The sequence below is a fragment of the Pseudophryne corroboree genome, chromosome 8, assembly GCF_028390025.1.
Source record: "Pseudophryne corroboree isolate aPseCor3 chromosome 8, aPseCor3.hap2, whole genome shotgun sequence".
In the NCBI taxonomy this organism is placed as follows: domain Eukaryota; kingdom Metazoa; phylum Chordata; class Amphibia; order Anura; family Myobatrachidae; genus Pseudophryne; species Pseudophryne corroboree.
Genome location: NC_086451.1, coordinates 399,510,729 through 399,529,107, shown reverse-complemented (window position 1 = coordinate 399,529,107; position 18,379 = coordinate 399,510,729). Strand labels below are relative to the sequence as shown.

The window sequence follows — 18,379 nt, the reverse complement described above, 5'->3', positions numbered from 1 at the left end:
TCATCTTCTCCACATTTTCAGGAAGTAACCTCGTACGCAGATTGCTGACAAGGTGAGCGGCGGCACTAAACACTCTTTCGGAGTACACACTTGTGGGAGGGCAACTTAGGTAGAATAAAGCCAGTTTGTGCAAGGGCCTCCAAATTGCCTCTTTTTCCTGCCAGTATAAGTACGGACTGTCTGACGTGCCTACTTGGATGCGGTCACTCATATAATCCTCCACCATTCTTTCAATGGTGAGAGAATCATATGCAGTGACAGTAGACGACATGTCCGTAATCGTTGGCAGGTCCTTCAGTCCGGACCAGATGTCAGCATCAGCAGTCGCTCCAGACTGCCCTGCATCACTGCCAGCGGGTGGGCTCGGAATTCTGAGCCTTTTCCTCGCACCCCCAGTTGCGGGAGAATGTGAAGGAGGAGATGTTGACAGGTCGCGTTCCGCTTGACTTGACAATTTTGTCACCAGCAGGTCTTTGAACCCCAGCAGACTTGTGTCTGCCGGAAAGAGAGATCCAAGGAAGTTTTTAAATCTAGGATCGAGCACGGTGGCCAAAATGTAGTGCTCTGATTTCAACAGATTGACCACCCGTGAATCCTTGTTAAGCGAATTAAGGGCTCCATCCACAAGTCCCACATGCCTAGCGGAATCGCTCCCTTTTAGCTCCTCCTTCAATGCCTCCAGCTTCTTCTGCAAAAGCCTGATGAGGGGAATGACCTGACTCAGGCTGGCAGTGTCTGAACTGACTTCACGTGTGGCAAGTTCAAAAGGTTGCAGAACCTTGCACAACGTTGAAATCATTCTCCACTGCGCTTGAGACAGGTACATTCCACCTCCTATATCGTGCTCAATTGTATAGGCTTGAATGGCCTTTTGCTGCTCCTCCAACCTCTGAAGCATATAGAGGGTTGAATTCCACCTCGTTACCACTTCTTGCTTCAGATGATGGCAGGGCAGGTTCAGGCGTTTTTGGTGGTGCTCCAGTCTTCTGTACGTGGTGCCTGTACGCCGAAAGTGTCCCGCAATTCTTCTGGCCACCGACAGCATCTCTTGCACGCCCCTGTCGTTTTTAAAAAAATTCTGCACCACCAAATTCAAGGTATGTGCAAAACATGGGACGTGCTGGAATTTGCCCATATTTAATGCACACACAATATTGCTGGCGTTGTCCGATGCTACAAATCCACAGGAGAGTCCAATTGGGGTAAGCCATTCCGCGATGATCTTCCTCAGTTGCCGTAAGAGGTTTTCAGCTGTGTGCGTATTCTGGAAACCGGTGATACAAAGCGTAGCCTGCCTAGGAAAGAGTTGGCATTTGCGAGATGCTGCTACTGGTGCCGCCGCTGCTGTTCTTGCGGCGGGAGTCCATACATCTACCCAGTGGGCTGTCACAGTCATATAGTCCTGACCCTGCCCTGCTCCACTTGTCCACATGTCCGTGGTTAAGTGGACATTGGGTACAACTGCATTTTTTAGGACACTGGTGAGTCTTTTTCTGACGTCCGTGTACATTCTTGGTATCGCCTGCCTAGAGAAGTGGAACCTAGATGGTATTTGGTAACGGGGGCACACTGCCTCAAGAAATTGTCTAGTTCCCTGTGAACTAACGGCGGATACCGGACGCACGTCTAACACCAACATAGTTGTCAAGGCCTCAGTTATCCGCTTTGCAACAGGATGACTGCTGTGATATTTCATCTTCCTCGCAAAGGACTGTTGGACAGTCAATTGCTTGGTGGAAGTAGTAAAAGTGGGCTTACGACTTCCCCTCTGGGATGACCATCGACTCCCAGCAGCAACAACAGCAGCGCCAGCAGCAGTAGGCGTTACACGCAAGGATGCATCGGAGGAATCCCAGGCAGGAGAGGACTCGTCAGAATTGCCAGTGACATGGCATGCAGGACTATTGGCATTCCTGGGGAAGGAGGAAATTGACACTGAGGGAGTTGGTGGGGTGGTTTGCGTGAGCTTGGTTACAAGAGGAAGGGATTTACTGGTCAGTGGACTGCTTCCGCTGTCGCCCAAAGTTTTTGAACTTGTCACTGACTTATTATGAATGCGCTGCAGGTGACGTATAAGGGAGGATGTTCCGAGGTGGTTAACGTCCTTACCCCTACTTATTACAGCTTGACAAAGGCAACACACGGCTTGACAAATGTTGTCCGCATTTCTGGTGAAATACTTCCACACCGAAGAGCTGATTTTTTTGGTATTTTCACCAGGCATGTCAACGGCCCTATTCCTCCCACGGACAACAGGTGTCTCCCCGGGTGCCTGACTTAAACAAACCACCTCACCATCAGAATCCTCCTTGTCAATTTCCTCCCCAGCGCCAGCAACACCCATATCCTCCTCATCCTGGTGTACTTCAACACTGACATCTTCAATCTGACTATCAGGAACTGGACTGCGGGTGCTCCTTCCAGCACTTGCAGGGGGCGTGCAAATGGCGGAAGGCGCATGCTCTTCATGTCCAGTGTTGGGAAGGTCAGGCATCGCAACCGACACAATTGGACTCTCCTTGTGGTTTTGGGATTTGGAAGAACGCACAGTTCTTTGCGGTGCTTTTGCCAGCTTGAGTCTTTTCAGTTTTCTAGCGAGAGGCTGAGTGCTTCCATCCTCATGTGAAGCTGAACCACTAGCCATGAACATAGGCCAGGGCCTCAGCCGTTCCTTGCCACTCCGTGTGGTAAATGGCATATTGGCAAGTTTACGCTTCTCCTCCGACAATTTTATTTTAGATTTTGGAGTCCTTTTTTTACTGATATTTGGTGTTTTGGATTTTACATGCTCTGTACTATGACATTGGGCATCGGCCTTGGCAGACGACGTTGCTGGCATTTCATCGTCTCGGCCATGACTAGTGGCAGCAGCTTCAGCACGAGGTGGAAGTGGATCTTGATCTTTCCCTAATTTTGGAACCTTAACATTTTTGTTCTCCATATTTTAATAGGCACAACTAAAAGGCACCTCAGGTAAACAATGGAGATGGATGGATACTAGTATACTTATGGATGGACGAGCGACTGCCGACACAGAGGTAGCTACAGCCGTGGACTACCGTACTGTGTCTGCTGCTAATATAGACTGGATGATAATGAGATGAAATCAATATATATATATATATAATATCACTAGTACTGCAGCCGGACAGGTATATATATTTATTATGTAATGACTGATGACGGACCTGCTGGACACTGTCAGCTCAGCAGCACCGCAGACTGCTACAGTAAGCTACTATAGTAGTATGTATAAAGAAGAAGAAAAAAAGAAAGAAAAAAACACGGGTAGGTGGTATACAATTATGGATGGACCAGCGACTGCCGACACAGAGGTAGCTACAGCCGTGGACTACCGTACTGTGTCTGCTGCTAATATAGACTGGATGATAATGAGATGAAATCAATATATATATATATATATATATATAATATCACTAGTACTGCAGCCGGACAGGTATATATATTTATTATGTAATGACTGATGACAGACCTGCTGGACACTGTCAGCTCAGCAGCACCGCAGACTGCTACAGTAAGCTACTATAGTAGTATGTATAAAGAAGAAGAAAGAAAAAAAAAAAACACGGGTAGGTGGTATACAATTATGGATGGACCAGCGACTGCCGACACAGAGGTAGCTACAGCCGTGGACTACCGTACTGTGTCTTCTGCTAATATAGACTGGATGATAATGAGATGAAATCAATATATATATATATAATATCACTAGTACTGCTGCCGGACAGGTATATATATTTATTATGTAATGACTGATGACGGACCTGCTGGACACTGTCAGCTCAGCAGCACCGCAGACTGCTACAGTAAGCTACTATAGTAGTATGTATAAAGAAGAAAGAAAAAAAAAACCACGGGTAGGTGGTATACAATTATGGATGGACCAGCGACTGCCGACACAGAGGTAGCTACAGCCGTGGACTACCGTACTGTGTCTGCTGCTAATATAGACTGGATGATAATGAGATGAAATCAATATATATATATATAATATCACTAGTACTGCAGCCGGACAGGTATATATATTTATTATGTAATGACTGATGACGGACCTGCTGGACACAGTCAGCTCAGCAGCACCGCAGACTGCTACAGTAAGCTACTATAGTAGTATGTATAAAGAAGAAAGAAAGAAAAAATAAACCACGGGTAGGTGGTAAACAATATTATATATATATTATATACAATTATATATATATATATATATTAAACTGGTGGTGACTGGTGGTCAGGTCACTGGTCACACTATCAGCAACTTGCAAGTAGTACTCCTAAGCAGACAATCACAATATATATTATACTGGTGGTCAGTGTGGTCACAATGGCAGTGTGGCACTCTGGCAGCAAAAGTGTGCACTGTACGTTATATGTACTCCTGAGTCCTGCTCTCAGACTCTAACTGCTCCCCACTGTCAGTGTCTCCCCCACAAGTCAGATAATATACAGTCACACTATCTATCACTTCAGCAAGTAACTAGTACTCCTCCTAATGCTCCCCAAAATTACTACTGTGTCTCTCTCTACTGTCTCACTCTCTTCTCTATAAACGGAGAGGACGCCAGCCACGTCCTCTCCCTATGAATCTCAATGCACGTGTGAAAATGGCGGCGACGCGCGGCTCCTTATATAGAATCCGAGTCTCGCGATAGAATCCGAGCCTCGCGAGAATCCGACAGCGGGATGATGACGTTCGGGCGCGCTCGGGTTAACCGAACAAGGCGGGAAGATCCGAGTTGCTCGGCCCCGTGTAAAAAAACATGAAGTTCGGGCGGGTTCGGATTCCGAGGAACCGAACCCGCTCATCCCTAATACAATTATGGATGGACCAGCGACTGCCGACACAGAGGTAGCTACAGCCGTGGACTACCGTACTGTGTCTGCTGCTAATATATTGTAGACTGGATGATAATGAGATGAAATTAATATATATATATATATAATATCACTAGTACTGCAGCCGGACAGGTATATATATTTATTATGTAATGACTGATGACGGACCTGCTGGACACTGTCAGCTCAGCAGCACCGCAGACTGCTACAGTAAGCTACTATAGTAGTATGTATCAAGAAGAAAGAGAAAAAAAAAACCACGGGTAGGTGGTATACATATACAATTATATATATATTATATACAATTATATATATATATATATATATATATTAAACTGGTGGTGATTAATTAAACTGGTGGTCAGGTCACTGGTCACACTATCAGCAACTTGCAAGTAGTACTCCTAAGCAGACAAAGACAATATATACTGGTGGTCAGTGTGGTCACAATGGCAGTGTGGCACTCTGGCAGCAGAGTGCCAGCAAAAGTGTGCACTGTACGTTAAAATATGTACTCCTGCTCTCAGACTCTAACTGCTCCCCACTGTCTCCCCCACAAGTCAGATATACAGTCACACTATCACTTCAGCAAGTAGTAGTACTCCTCCTAATGCTCCCCAAAATTACTAAAGTAAATAATACTGTGTCTCTCTCTACTCTAGTAGTCTCACTCTCTATAAACGGAGAGGACGCCAGCCACTTCCTCTCCCTATCAATCTCAATGCACGTGTGAAAATGGCGGCGACGCGCGGCTCCTTATATAGAATCCGAGTCTCACGATAGAATCCGAGCCTCGCGAGAATCCGACAGCGGGATGATGACGTTCGGGCGCGCTCGGGTTAACCGAGCAAGGCGGGAAGATCCGAGTCGCTCGGACCCGTGTAAAAAAAATAAGAATTTACTTACCGATAATTCTATTTCTCGTAGTCCGTAGTGGATGCTGGGGACTCCGTCAGGACCATGGGGAATAGCGGGCTCCGCAGGAGACAGGGCACATCTAAAAAGCTTTTTAGGTCACATGGTGTGTACTGGCTCCTCCCCCTATGACCCTCCTCCAAGCCTCAGTTAGGTACTGTGCCCGGACGAGCGTACACAATAAGGAAGGATCTTGAATCCCGGGTAAGACTCATACCAGCCACACCAATCACACCGTACAACTTGTGATCTGAACCCAGTTAACAGTATGATAACAAAACGAAGTAGCCTCCGAAAAGATGGCTCACAACAATAGTAATAACCCGATTTTTGTAACAATAACTATGTACAAGCATTGCAGACAATCCGCACTTGGGATGGGCGCCCAGCATCCACTACGGACTACGAGAAATAGAATTATCGGTAAGTAAATTCTTATTTTCTCTAACGTCCTAGTGGATGCTGGGGACTCCGTCAGGACCATGGGGATTATACCAAAGCTCCCAAACGGGCGGGAGAGTGCGGATGACTCTGCAGCACCGAATGAGAGAACTCCAGGTCCTCCTTAGCCAGAGTATCAAAATTTGTAAAATTTTACAAACGTGTTCTCCCCTGACCACGTAGCTGCTCGGCAAAGTTGTAATGCCGAGACTCCTCGGGCAGCCGCCCAGGATGAGCCCACCTTCCTTGTGGAATGGGCATCTACATATTTCGTCTGTGGCAGGCCTGCCACAGAATGTGCAAGCTGAATTGTACTACAAATCCAGCGTGCAATAGACTGCTTAGAAGCATGAGCACCCAGCTTGTTGGGTGTATACAGTATAAACAGCAAGTCAGACTTTCTGACTCCAGCCGTCCTAACTATATATATATATATATATTTTTAGGGCCCTGACCACGTCTAGTAACTTGGAGTCCTCCAAGTCCCTAGTAGCCGCAGGCACCACAAGAGGTTGTTTCAGGTGAAAACGCTGACACCCCTTCATGAAGAAACTGGAGACGAGTCCCAGTTCTGTCCTGTTCAAATGGAAAATTTTAATATGGGCTTTTGTAAGACAAAGCCGCCCATTCTGACAATCGCCTGGCCGAGGCCAGGGCTAACAACATGGTCACTTCCCATGTGAGATATTTGTCAACAGCATGGTCACTTTCCATGTGAGATATTTCAAATCCACAGATTTGAGCGGTTCAAACCACTATGATTTTAAGAAATCCCAACACTATGTTGAGATCTCACGGTGCCCCTAGGGGCACAAAAAAGCTGTATATGCAATACATCCTTTACAATCTGGACTTCAGGAACTGAAGTCAATTCTTTCTGGAAGAAAATCTACAGGGCCGAAATTTAAATGTTAATGAACCCCAATTTGAGGTCCAAAACACTCCTGTTTTCAGGAAGTGTAGAAATCGACCTAGTTGAATTTCCGTCGTGGAGCCTTCCTGGCCTCACCCACGCAACATATTTTCACCACATGTGGTGATGACGTTGTGCGGTCACCTCCTTCCTGGCTTTGACCAGGGTAGGTATGACCTCTTATGGAATGCCTTTTCCCCTCAGGATCCGGCATTCAACCGCCGTGCCGTCAAACGCAGCCGCGGTAAGTCCTGGAATAGACATGGTACTTGCTGAATCAAGTCCCTTCTTAGCTCCCCAGGCCCTTAGTCCTCTGTGAGCATTTCTTGAAGTTCCGGGTACCAAGTCCCTCTTGGCCAATCCGGAGCCACTAGTATAGTTCATACTCCTCTATGTCTTATAATTCTCAATACCCTGGTTATGAGAAACAGAGGAGGGAACACATACACAGACTGGTACACCCACGGTGTTACCAGAACATCCGCAGCTATCGCCTGAAGGTCTCATGACCTGGCGGAATACCTGTCCCGTTTTTGTTCGGGCGGGACGCCATCATGTCCACCTTTGGTCTTTGCCAACGGTCCACAATCATGTTGAAAAACTTCCCTATGAAGTTTCCACTCTCCCGGGTGGAGGTCATGCCTGCTGAGGAAGTCTGCTTCCCAGTCGTCCACTCCCGGAAAGAACACTGCTGACAGTGCTATCACATGATTTTCCGCCTAGCGAAAAATCCTTGCAGTTTTCACTGCCCTCCTGCTTCTTGTGCCGCCCTTCTGTTTACGTGGGCGACTGCCGTGATGTTATCCCACTGGATCAATACCGGCTGACCTTGAAGCAGAGGTCTAGCTAAGTTTAGAGCATTATAAATTTGCTCTAAGCTTATTTATGCGGAGAGAATTCTCCAGACTTAATCACACTTCCCTGGAAATTTTTTCCCTGTGTGACTGTTCCCCAGCCTCTCAGGCTGGCCTCCGTGGTCACCGGCATCCAATCCTGAATGCCGAATCTGCGGCCCTCTAGAAGATGAGCACTCTGTAATCACCACAGGAGAGACACCCTTTTCCTTGGATATAGGGTTATCCGCTGATGCATCTGAGGATGCGATCCGGACCATTTGTCCAGCAGATCCCACTGAAGAGTTCTTGCGGGAAATCTGCCGAATGGAATTGCTTCGTAATAAGCCACCATTTTTACCAGGACTCTTGTGCAATGATGCACTGACACTTTTCCTGGTTTTAGGAGGATCCCGATTAGCTCGGATAACTCCCTGGTTTTCTCCACTGGGAGAAACACGTTTTTCTGGACTGTGTCCAGAATCTTCCCTAGGAACAGTAGACGTGTCGTCGGAAAAAGCTGCGATTTTGGAATATTTAGAATCCACTCGTGCTGTCGTAGAACTACTTAAGATAGTGCTACTCCGACCTCCAACTGTTCTCTGGACCTTGCCCTTATCAGGAAAGCGTCCATGTTTCTTTTAAGAAAAATCATCATTCCGGCCATTACCTTGGTAAAGACCCGGGGCGCCGTGGACCATCCAAACGGCAGCGTCTGAACTGATAGTGACAGTTCTGTACCAGGAACCTGAAGTACCCTTGGTGAGAAGGGCAAATTTGGACCTGTAGGTAAACGTCCCTGATATCCAGTGACATCATATCGTCCCCTTCTTCCTGGTTCGCTATCACTGCTCCGAGTGACTCCATCTTGATTTGAATGCTTGTATGTAAGTGTTCAAATATTTCAGATCTCACCGAGCCGGTTGGCTTCAGTACCACAATATAGTGTGGAATACTACCCCCTTCCTTGTTGTAAGAAGGGTACTTTGATTATCACCTGCTGGGAATACAGCCTGTGAATTGTGTGAGGGGGAGACGTCTCGAATTTCCAATGTACACCTGGGATATTACATGTAGGATCCCGGAGTTCCCTTGCGAGTGTTGCTGAAACTCTTGAGATGACCCCCTACCGCACCTGAGTCCGCTTGTACGGCCCCAGCGTTATGCTGCGGACTTGGCAGAAGCCGTGAGGAGCTTCTGTTCCTGGGAATGAGCTGCTTGCTGCAGTCTTCTTCCCTTTCCTCTCCCCCTGGGCAGATATGACTGGCCTTCGCCCGCCTGCCCGTATGGGGACGAAAGGACTGAGACTGAAAAGACTGTGTCCTTTTCTGCCAATATGTGACTCGGGGTAACAAAAGGTGGATTTTTCAGCTGTTGCCATGGCCACCAGGTCCAATGGACCGCCCCTTTATACGGCAATACTTCCATATGCCGTCTGGAATCTGCCTCACCTGACCACTGTCGTGTCTTCGTCTGGCAGATATGTACATCACATTTACTCTTTGATGCCAGAATGCAAATATGCCTCTGCGCATCACACATATATAGAAATGCATCCCTAAAATGCTCTATAGACAATAAAATCCTGTCCCTGTCAAGGGTATCAAAATTTTCAGTCAGGAAATCCGACCAAGCCCCCTCAGCGCTGCACATCCAGGCTGAGGCGATTGCTGGTCGTAGTATAACACCAGTATGTGTGTATATACTGTTATGATATTTTTCAGCTTCCTATCAGCTGGCTCCTTGAGGGCGGCCGTATCTGGAAACGGTAACGCCATGTTTTTTATATGCGTGTGAGCGCCTTGTCCACCCTAAGGTGTGTTTTCCAACTCGCCCTTACTACTGGCGGGAAAAAGGGTATACCGCCCATAACTTTCTGTCGGAGGAACCCCACGTATCATCACACACTTCATTTAATTTATCTGATTCAGGCAAAACTACAAGTAGTTTATTCCCACCCTACAAAATACCCTTATTTGTGGTACTTGTGGTATCAGAAAAACGTAACACCTCCTTCATTGCCCTTAACATGTAACTTGTGGCCCTAAAGGAAAAATACGTTTGTTTCTTCACCGTCGACACTGGGGTCAGTGTCCGTGTCAGTGTCTGTCGACCGACTGAGGTAAATGGGCGTTTTTACAAGCCCCTGACGGTGTCTGAGACGCCTGGACCGATACTAATTTGTCCGCCGGCTGTCTCATGTCGTCAACCGGCTTGCAGCGTGTTGACATTATCACGTAATTCCATAAGTAAGCCATCCATTCTGGTGTCGACTCCCTAGAGAGTGACATCACCATTACAGGCAATTTTCTCCGTCTCCTCACCAACATTTTCCTCATACATGTCGACACACACGTACCGACCTACAGCACACACATACAGGGAATGCTCTGATAGAGGACAGGACCCACTAGCCCTTTGGGGAGACAGAGGGAGAGTTTGCCAGCACACACCAAAAGCGCCATAATGTATATAACAACCCTAGAAGGTGTTGTTTCTATATATGGGCTCTTAATATATAATTATATCGCCAATTTATGCCCCCCTTCTCTTTAACCCTGTTTCTGTAGTGCAGGGGAGAGTGGGAGCCTTCCTCACCAGCGGAGCTGGTCAGGAAAATGGCGCTGAGTGCTGAGGAGAATAAGCTCCGCCCCTTTCACGGCGGGCTTTTCTCCCGGTTATTAGGAAAACTGGCCTGGGTTAAATACATACATATAGCCTTAATGGCTATATGTGATGTATTTATTTGCCAAATAGGTATTTATATTGCTGCCCAGGGCGCCCCCAGCAGCGCCCTGCACCCTCCGTGACCGTGTCAGTGAGCCGTGTAGCAACAATGGCGCACAGCTGCAGTGCTGTGCGCTACCTCTCTGAAGACTGTGAAGTCTTCTGCCGCCTGTTTCCGGACCTCCGTTCCGCCGTCTTTCTTCAGCGTCTGTAAGGGGGATCGGCGGCGCGGCTCCGGGACGAACCCCAGGCTGACCTGTGTTCCGACTCCCTCTGGAGCTCAGTGTCCAGTAGCCTAAAACTTCAATCCTCCTGCACGCAGGTGAGTTGCAAGTCTCTCCCCTAAGTCCCTCGTTGCAGTGATCCTGTCGCCAGCAGGAATCACTGATTAGAAACCTAAAAAAAAACTTTACTAAACAGCTCCTTAAGAGAGCCATCCAGTTTGCACCCTTCTCGGACGGGCACAAAAACCTAACTGAGGCTTGGAGGAGGGTCATAGGGGGAGGAGCCAGTACACACCATGTGACCTAAAAAGCTTTTTAGATGTGCCCTGTCTCCTGCGGAGCCCGCTATTCCCCATGGTCCTGACGGAGTCCCCAGCATCCACTAGGACGTTAGAGAAAACTGAAGTTCGGGCGGGTTCGGTTTCCGAGGAACCGAACCCGCTCATCTCTAGTTTTTAGTGCAATGTAAAAGGGGTATATTAGACTTCAGATATTTTTCTAGGATTTTAGCACCTCCTAGCAATCATAGAAATAAACATTTTACATCAAAACCAGATAAAATATTATAATGCTTTGTTCTCTGCCCATGGGGGGTATTCAGTTAAGTCGGCACTAATTCGACACACGGTATTCAAATGCGGGCCCATTTTTTAATTCATTTTCACCCCTGCAGTTTCACTTTTTTTTTTAGTCGAATCGGCATGGGCGAGAATTGCACCAAAAAATGGTAAAAAAACCCTGCAAATTCGCCAAAACACATGTATCGGTGGCGAATTAGAAAGAATCCCATGGCACTGTTCAATTCCAGCTCAACATTGACAGTGCCAGAAAAACCTATTCTCAAACCTTTCTAAAACTCCCATAGTGCTGTCAACACAAACATCTTATCAAAGGTTGTACTATAGTTGCAAATTGCTGCTTTAACATTCTGTAGTATATGTGCATGGTAATTTTAAGGTTCAAGCAAGTGGAAGTAAAGTAATAGGACTTGCTACTGGGTATTCTAATCTCATTATTTGTTCTTATTTATAGGAAAAAGGAGCTGCCTCGGGGAGGGTCTGGCCCGAATGGAAATATTTATTTTCCTGACAACCTTATTGCAAAAGTTTAATCTAAGATCGAACACAGCTTGTAACGACATTGATATTACACCAGAACCGAAGAAAAATGGGGGTGTTCCCAGGACATATCAGCTCTTTGTCACCTCAAGATGATGTATTTGGGGGATTTTTAAATCTTTGATTAATAAATTAAATATATATTTAACAGCATTTTTTTTTTTTTTTATTGAAAGGGAAGTGTTATGGGGAAGTTACAGTGGTTTAATAATGTATTTCTAGGTACCCACTTTCTGTGTTTTTAACATGACCACTCCCTTAACCACTTACCGGGCCAGGTCGCGTCACATCGCATCACATGTGTGCTACCCCTGCTGTCCGGAGCCCCTACTGCCCCCACTTATGCCCCAGACCATGCAGTAACACAGCGGTCTCTGACCACTGACTTCACTGCCAGAATCATGCCCCAAAATGCAGTGTGGCTGGCACTCTTGAGAGCATGCTTGAGAGCATGCTCCGGGAGGGGGAGTAGAGGGGGGGGGGGGGGGGATATGAAGTAAATGATGCTAGAGGGGGGGTGAATAATTAAAAAAAAAATGGTCACAGGGTTGGGGGGTGGTGCAAAAAAGTTGTTTTTTTACAGGGTGGGTGATTCTATAAAACATGTTTTTGTTTTGTTTTTCAACTAATGTGGTATGGGGCTACTATTATTAGGATCAAGACCATTGTGGGGTTCTATTACCAATGGGGTACCTATAGATACGGGGTGGGGGGAGGTATAAAACAGCCCCATGATATATATTTTTTAAATAAAATATTTTAATATTTTATAAAAAGTGCTTTTCTCTGACGTCCTAGTGGATGCTGGGAACTCCGTAAGGACCATGGGGAATAGACGGGCTCCGCAGGAGACTGGGCACTATAAAAGAAAGATTAGGTACTATCTGGTGTGCACTGGCTCCTCCCACTATGACCCTCCTCCAGACCTCAGTTAGATTTCTGTGCCCGGCCGAGCTGGATGCACACTAGGGGCTCTCCTGAGCTCCTAGAAAGAAAGTTTATTTTAGGTTTTTTATTTTACAGTGAGACCTGCTGGCAACAGGCTCACTGCATCGAGGGACTAAGGGGAGAAGAAGCGAACCTACCTGCTTGCAGCTAGCTTGGGCTTCTTAGGCTACTGGACACCATTAGCTCCAGAGGGATCGACCGCATGGAACTTGCCTTGGTGTTCGTTCCCGGAGCCGCGCCGCCGTCCCCCTTACAGAGCCAGAAGCAAGAAGAGGTCCGGAAAATCGGCGGCAGAAGACATCAGTCTTCACCAAGGTAGCGCACAGCACTGCAGCTGTGCGCCATTGCTCCTCATACACACCTCACACTCCGGTCACTGAGGGTGCAGGGCGCTGGGGGGGGGGGGCGCCCTGAGGAGCAATAAAAACACCTTGGCTGGCAAATATATCACAATATATAGCCCCAGAGGCTATATATGTGATAAATACCCCTGCCAGAATCCATAAAAAAGCGGGAGAAAAGTCAGCGAAAAAGGGGCGGAGCTATCTCCCTCAGCACACTGGCACCATTTTCTCTTCACAGTGCAGCTGGAAGACAGCTCCCCAGGCTCTCCCCTGTAGTTTGCAGGCTCAAAGGGTTAAAAAGAGAGGGGGGGCACTAAATTTAGGCGCAATATTGTATATACAAGCAGCTATTGGGAAAAATTCACTCAATATAGTGTTAATCCCTAAATTATATAGCGCTCTGGTGTGTGCTGGCATACTCTCTCTCTGTCTCCCCAAAGGGCTGTGTGGGGTCCTGTCATCAGTCAGAGCATTCCCTGTGTGTGTGCGGTGTGCCGGTACGGCTGTGTCGACACGTTTGATGAGGAGGCTTATGTGGTTGCAGAGCAGATGCCGATAAATGTGATGTCGCCCCCTGTGGGGCCGACACCAGAGTGGATGGATAGGTGGAAGGTATAAACCGACAGTGTCAACTCCTTACATAAAAGGCTGGATGACGTAACAGCTGTGGGACAGCCGGCTTCTCAGCCCGCGCCTGCCCAGGCGTCTCAAAGGCCATCAGGGGCTCAAAAACGCCCGCTCCCTCAGATGGCAGACACAGATGTCGACACGGAGTCTGACTCCAGTGTCGACGAGGTTGAGACATATACACAATCCACTAGGAACATCCATTACATGATCCCGGCAATAAAAAATGTGTTACACATTTCTGACATTAACCCAAGTACCACTAAAAAATGGTTTTATGTTTGGGGAGAAAAAGCAGGCAGTGTTTTGTTCCCCCATCAAATGAGTGAATGAAGTGTGAAAAAGCATGGGTTCCCCCGATAAGAAACTGGTAATTTCTAAAAAGTTACTGATGGCGTACCCTTTCCCGCCAGAGGATAAGTTACGCTGGGAGATATCCCCTAAGGTGGATAAGGCGCTCACACGTTTGTCAAAAAAGGTGGCACTGCCGTCTTAGGATACGGCCACTTTGAAGGTACCTGTTGATAAAAAGCAGGAGGCTATCCTGAAGTCTGTATTTACACACTCAGGTACTAGACTGAGACCTGCAGATAGTGCTGCTGCAGCGTGGTCTGTGACCCTGTCAAACAGGGATACTATTTTGCGAACATAAGAGTATATTAAAGACGTCGTCTTATATTTGAGGGATGCACAGAGGGATATTTTGCCGGCTGGCATCCAGAATTAATGCAATGTCCATTCTGTCAGGAGGATATTAGAGACCCGACACTGGTCAGGTGATGCTGACTTTAAAAGGCACATAGAGCCTTATAAGGGTGAGGAATTGTTTGGGGATGGTCTCTGGGACCTCGTATCCACAGCAACAGCTGGGAAGAAACATTTTTACCTCAGGTTTCCTCACAGCCTAAGAAAGCACTGTATTATCAGGTACAGTCCTTTCGGCTTCAGAAAAGCAAGCGGGTCAAAGGCGCTTCCTTTCTGCACAGAGACGAGAGAAGAGGGAAAAAGCTGCACCAGTCAGCCAGTTCCCAGAATCAAAATTCTTCCCCCGCTTCCTCTGAGTCCACCGCATGACGCGGGGGCTCCACAGGCGTAGCCAGGTACGGTGGGGGGCCGCCTCAAAAATTTCAGCGATCAGTGGGCTCGCTCACGGGTGGATCCCTGGATCCTTCAAGTAGTATCTCAGGGGTACAAGCTGGAATTCGAGGCGTCTCCCCCCCGCCGTTTCCTCAAATCTGCCTTGCCGACAACTCCCTCAGGCAGGGAGGCTGTGCTAGAGGCAATTCACAAGCTGTATTCCCAGCAGGTGATAGTCAAGGTGCCCCTACTTCAACAAGGACGGGGTTACTATTCCACATTGTTTGTGGTACCGAAACCGGACGGTTCGGTGAGACCCATTTTAAATTTGAAATCCTTGAACACATACATAAAAAAATTCAAGTTCAAGATGGAATCGCTCAGGGCGGTTATTGCAAGCCTTGAGGAGGGGGATTACATGGTATCCCTGGACATCAAGGATGCTTACCTACATGTCCCCATTTACCATCCTCACCAGGAGTACCTCAGATTTGTGGTACAGGATTGCCATTACCAATTCCAAACACTGCCGTTTGGACTGTCCACGGCACCGAGGGTCTTTACCAAGGTAATGGCAGAAATGATGATACTCCTTCGAAAAAAAGGGAGTTTTAATTATCCCGTACTTGGACGATCTCCTTATAAAGGCGAGGTCCAAGGAGCAGTTGTTGGTCGGAGTAGCACTATCTCGGGAAGTGCTACAACAGCACGGATGGATTCTATACATTCCAAAGTCACAGCTGGTTCCTACCACACGCCTACTGTTCCTGGGGATGGTTCTGGACACAGAACAGAAAAAAGTGTTTCTCCCGCAGGAGAAAGCCAAGGAGCTGTCATCTCTAGTCAGAGACCTCCTGAAACCAAAACAGGTATCGGTGCATCACTGCACATGAGTCCTGGGAAAAATGGTAGCTTCTTACGAAGCAAAATTCCATTCGGCAGGTTCCATGCAAGAACCTTTCAGTGGGACCTCTTGGACAAGTGGTTGGGATCGCATCTTCAGATGCATCGGCTGATAACCCTGTCTCCAATGACCAGGGTATCTCTACTGTGGTGGCTGCAGAGTGCTCATCTTCAAGAGGGCCGCAGATTCGGCATACAGGACTGGGTCCTGGTAACCACGGATGCCAGCCTTCGAGGCTGGGGGGCAGTCACACAGGGAAGAAATTTCCAAGGACTTTGGTCAAGTCAGGAGTCGTCCCTACACATAAATATTCTGGAACTGAGGGCCATTTACAATGCCCTAAGTCTGGCAAGGCCTCTGCTTCAAAACCAGCCGGTACTGATCCAATCAGACAACATCACGGCGGTCGCCCATGTAAACCGACAGGGCGGCACAAGAAGCAGGATGGCGATGGCAGAAGCCACAAGGATTCTCCGATGGGCGGAAAATCACGTCTTAGCACTGTCAGCAGTGTTCATTCCGGGAGTGGTCAACTGGGAAGCAGACTTCCTCAGCAGACACGACCTACACCTGGGAGAGTGGGGACTTCATCCAGAAGTCTTCCAACTGTTGGTAAACTGTTGGGAAAGGCCACAGGTGGACATGATGGCGTCCCGCCTAAACAAAAAACTAGATATTGTGCCAGGTCAAGGGACCCTCAGGCAATAGCTGTGGACGCTGTAGTGACACCGTGGGTGTACCAGTCGGTTTATGTATTCCCTCCTCTGCCTCTCATACCAAAGGTACTGAGAATAATAAGAAAACGAGGAGTAAGAACGATACTCGTGGTTCCGGATGGGACAAGAAGAGCTTGGTACCCAGAACTTCAAGAAATTATATCAGAGGACCCATGGCCTCTACCGCTCAGACAGGATCTGCTACAGCAGGGACCCTGTCTGTTCCAAGACTTACCGCGGCTGCGTTTGACGGCATGGCGGTTGAATTCCGGATCCTAAAGGAAAAGGGCATTCCGGAGGAAGTAATTCCTACGCTGATAAAAGCCAGGAAAGATGTAACCGCAAACCATTATCACCGTATTTGGCGAAAATATGTTGCGTGGTGTGAGGCCAGGAAGGCCCCAACAGAGGAATTTCAGCTGGGTCGTTTTCTGCACTTCCTACAGTCAGGGGTGACTATGGGCCTAAACTTGGGTTCCATTAAGGTCCAGATTTCGGCTCTGTCGATTTTCTTCCAGAAAGAACTGGCTTCACTGCCTGGAGTTCAGACATTTGTAAAGGGAGTGCTACATATTCAGCCCCCTTTTGTGCCTCCTGTGGCACCTTGGGATCTCAACGTGGTGTTGAGTTTACTAAAATCACATTGGTTTAAGCCACTTAAAACTGTGGATTTGAAATATCTCACGTGGAAAGTGGTCATGTTATTGGCCTTGGCTTCGGCCAGGCGTGTGTCAGAATTGGTGGCTTTGTCATGTAAAAGCCCTTGTCTGATTTTCCATATGGATAGGGTAGAATTGAGGACTCGTCCCCAGTTTCTCCCTAAGGTGGTATCAGCTTTTCACTTGAACCAACCTATTGTAGTGCCTGCGGCTACTAGGGACTTGGAAGATTCCAAGTTACTGGACGTAGTCAGGGCCTTAAAAATTTATATTTCCAGGACGGCTGGAGTCAGGAAAACGGACTCGCTTTTTATCCTGTAGGCACCCAACAAAATAGGTGCTCCTGCTTCTAAGCAGACTATTGCTCGCTGAATTTGTAGCACAATTCAGCTGGAGCATTCTGCGGCTGGATTGCCGCATACTAAATCAGTAAAAGCCCATTCCACGAGGAAAGTGGGCTCATCTTGGGTGTCTGCCCGAGGGGTCTCGGCTTTACAACTTTGCCGAGCTGCAACTTGGTCAGGGGCAAACACGTTTGCAAAATTCTACAATTTTGATACCCTGGCTGAGGAGGACCTTGAGTTCTCTCATTCGGTGCTGCAGAGTCATCCGCACTCTCCCGCCCATTTGGGAGCTTTGGTATAATCCCCATGGTCCTTACGGAGTTCCCAGCATCCACTAGGATGTCAGAGAAAATAAGATTTTACTCACCGGTAAATCTATTTCTCGTAGTCCGTAGTGGATGCTGGGCGCCCATCCCAAGTGCGGATTGTCTGCAATACTTGTATGTAGTGATTGCCTAACTAAGGGTTATTGTTGAGCCATCTGTTGAGAGGCTCAGTTATATTTCATACTGTTAACTGGGTATAGTATCACGAGTTATACGGTGTGATTGGTGTGGCTGGTATGAGTCTTACCCGGGATTCAAAATCCTTCCTTATTGTGTCAGCTCTTCCGGGCACAGTATCCTAACTGAGGTCTGGAGGAGGGTCATAGTGGGAGGAGCCAGTGCACACCAGATAGTACCTAATCTTTCTTTTAGAGTGCCCAGTCTCCTGCGGAGCCCGTCTATTCCCCAT

At 47.6% G+C, this 18,379-nt stretch overlaps 1 protein-coding gene across 1 annotated transcript in view; it reads left to right on the top strand.

Moving 5' to 3' along the window:
* LOC134949287 (cytochrome P450 2C8-like) overlaps positions 1-12,126 on the top strand; it is an 88,071-nt gene extending 75,945 nt beyond the window's left edge. Inside the window, exon 9 of the mRNA XM_063937786.1 lies at positions 11,940-12,126. Coding sequence (XP_063793856.1) covers positions 11,940-12,121 — 182 coding nt within the window. The 3' untranslated portion in view covers positions 12,122-12,126. The remainder of the gene's footprint in view (positions 1-11,939) is intronic.
* The last annotated feature ends 6,253 nt before the right edge of the window (positions 12,127-18,379 follow it).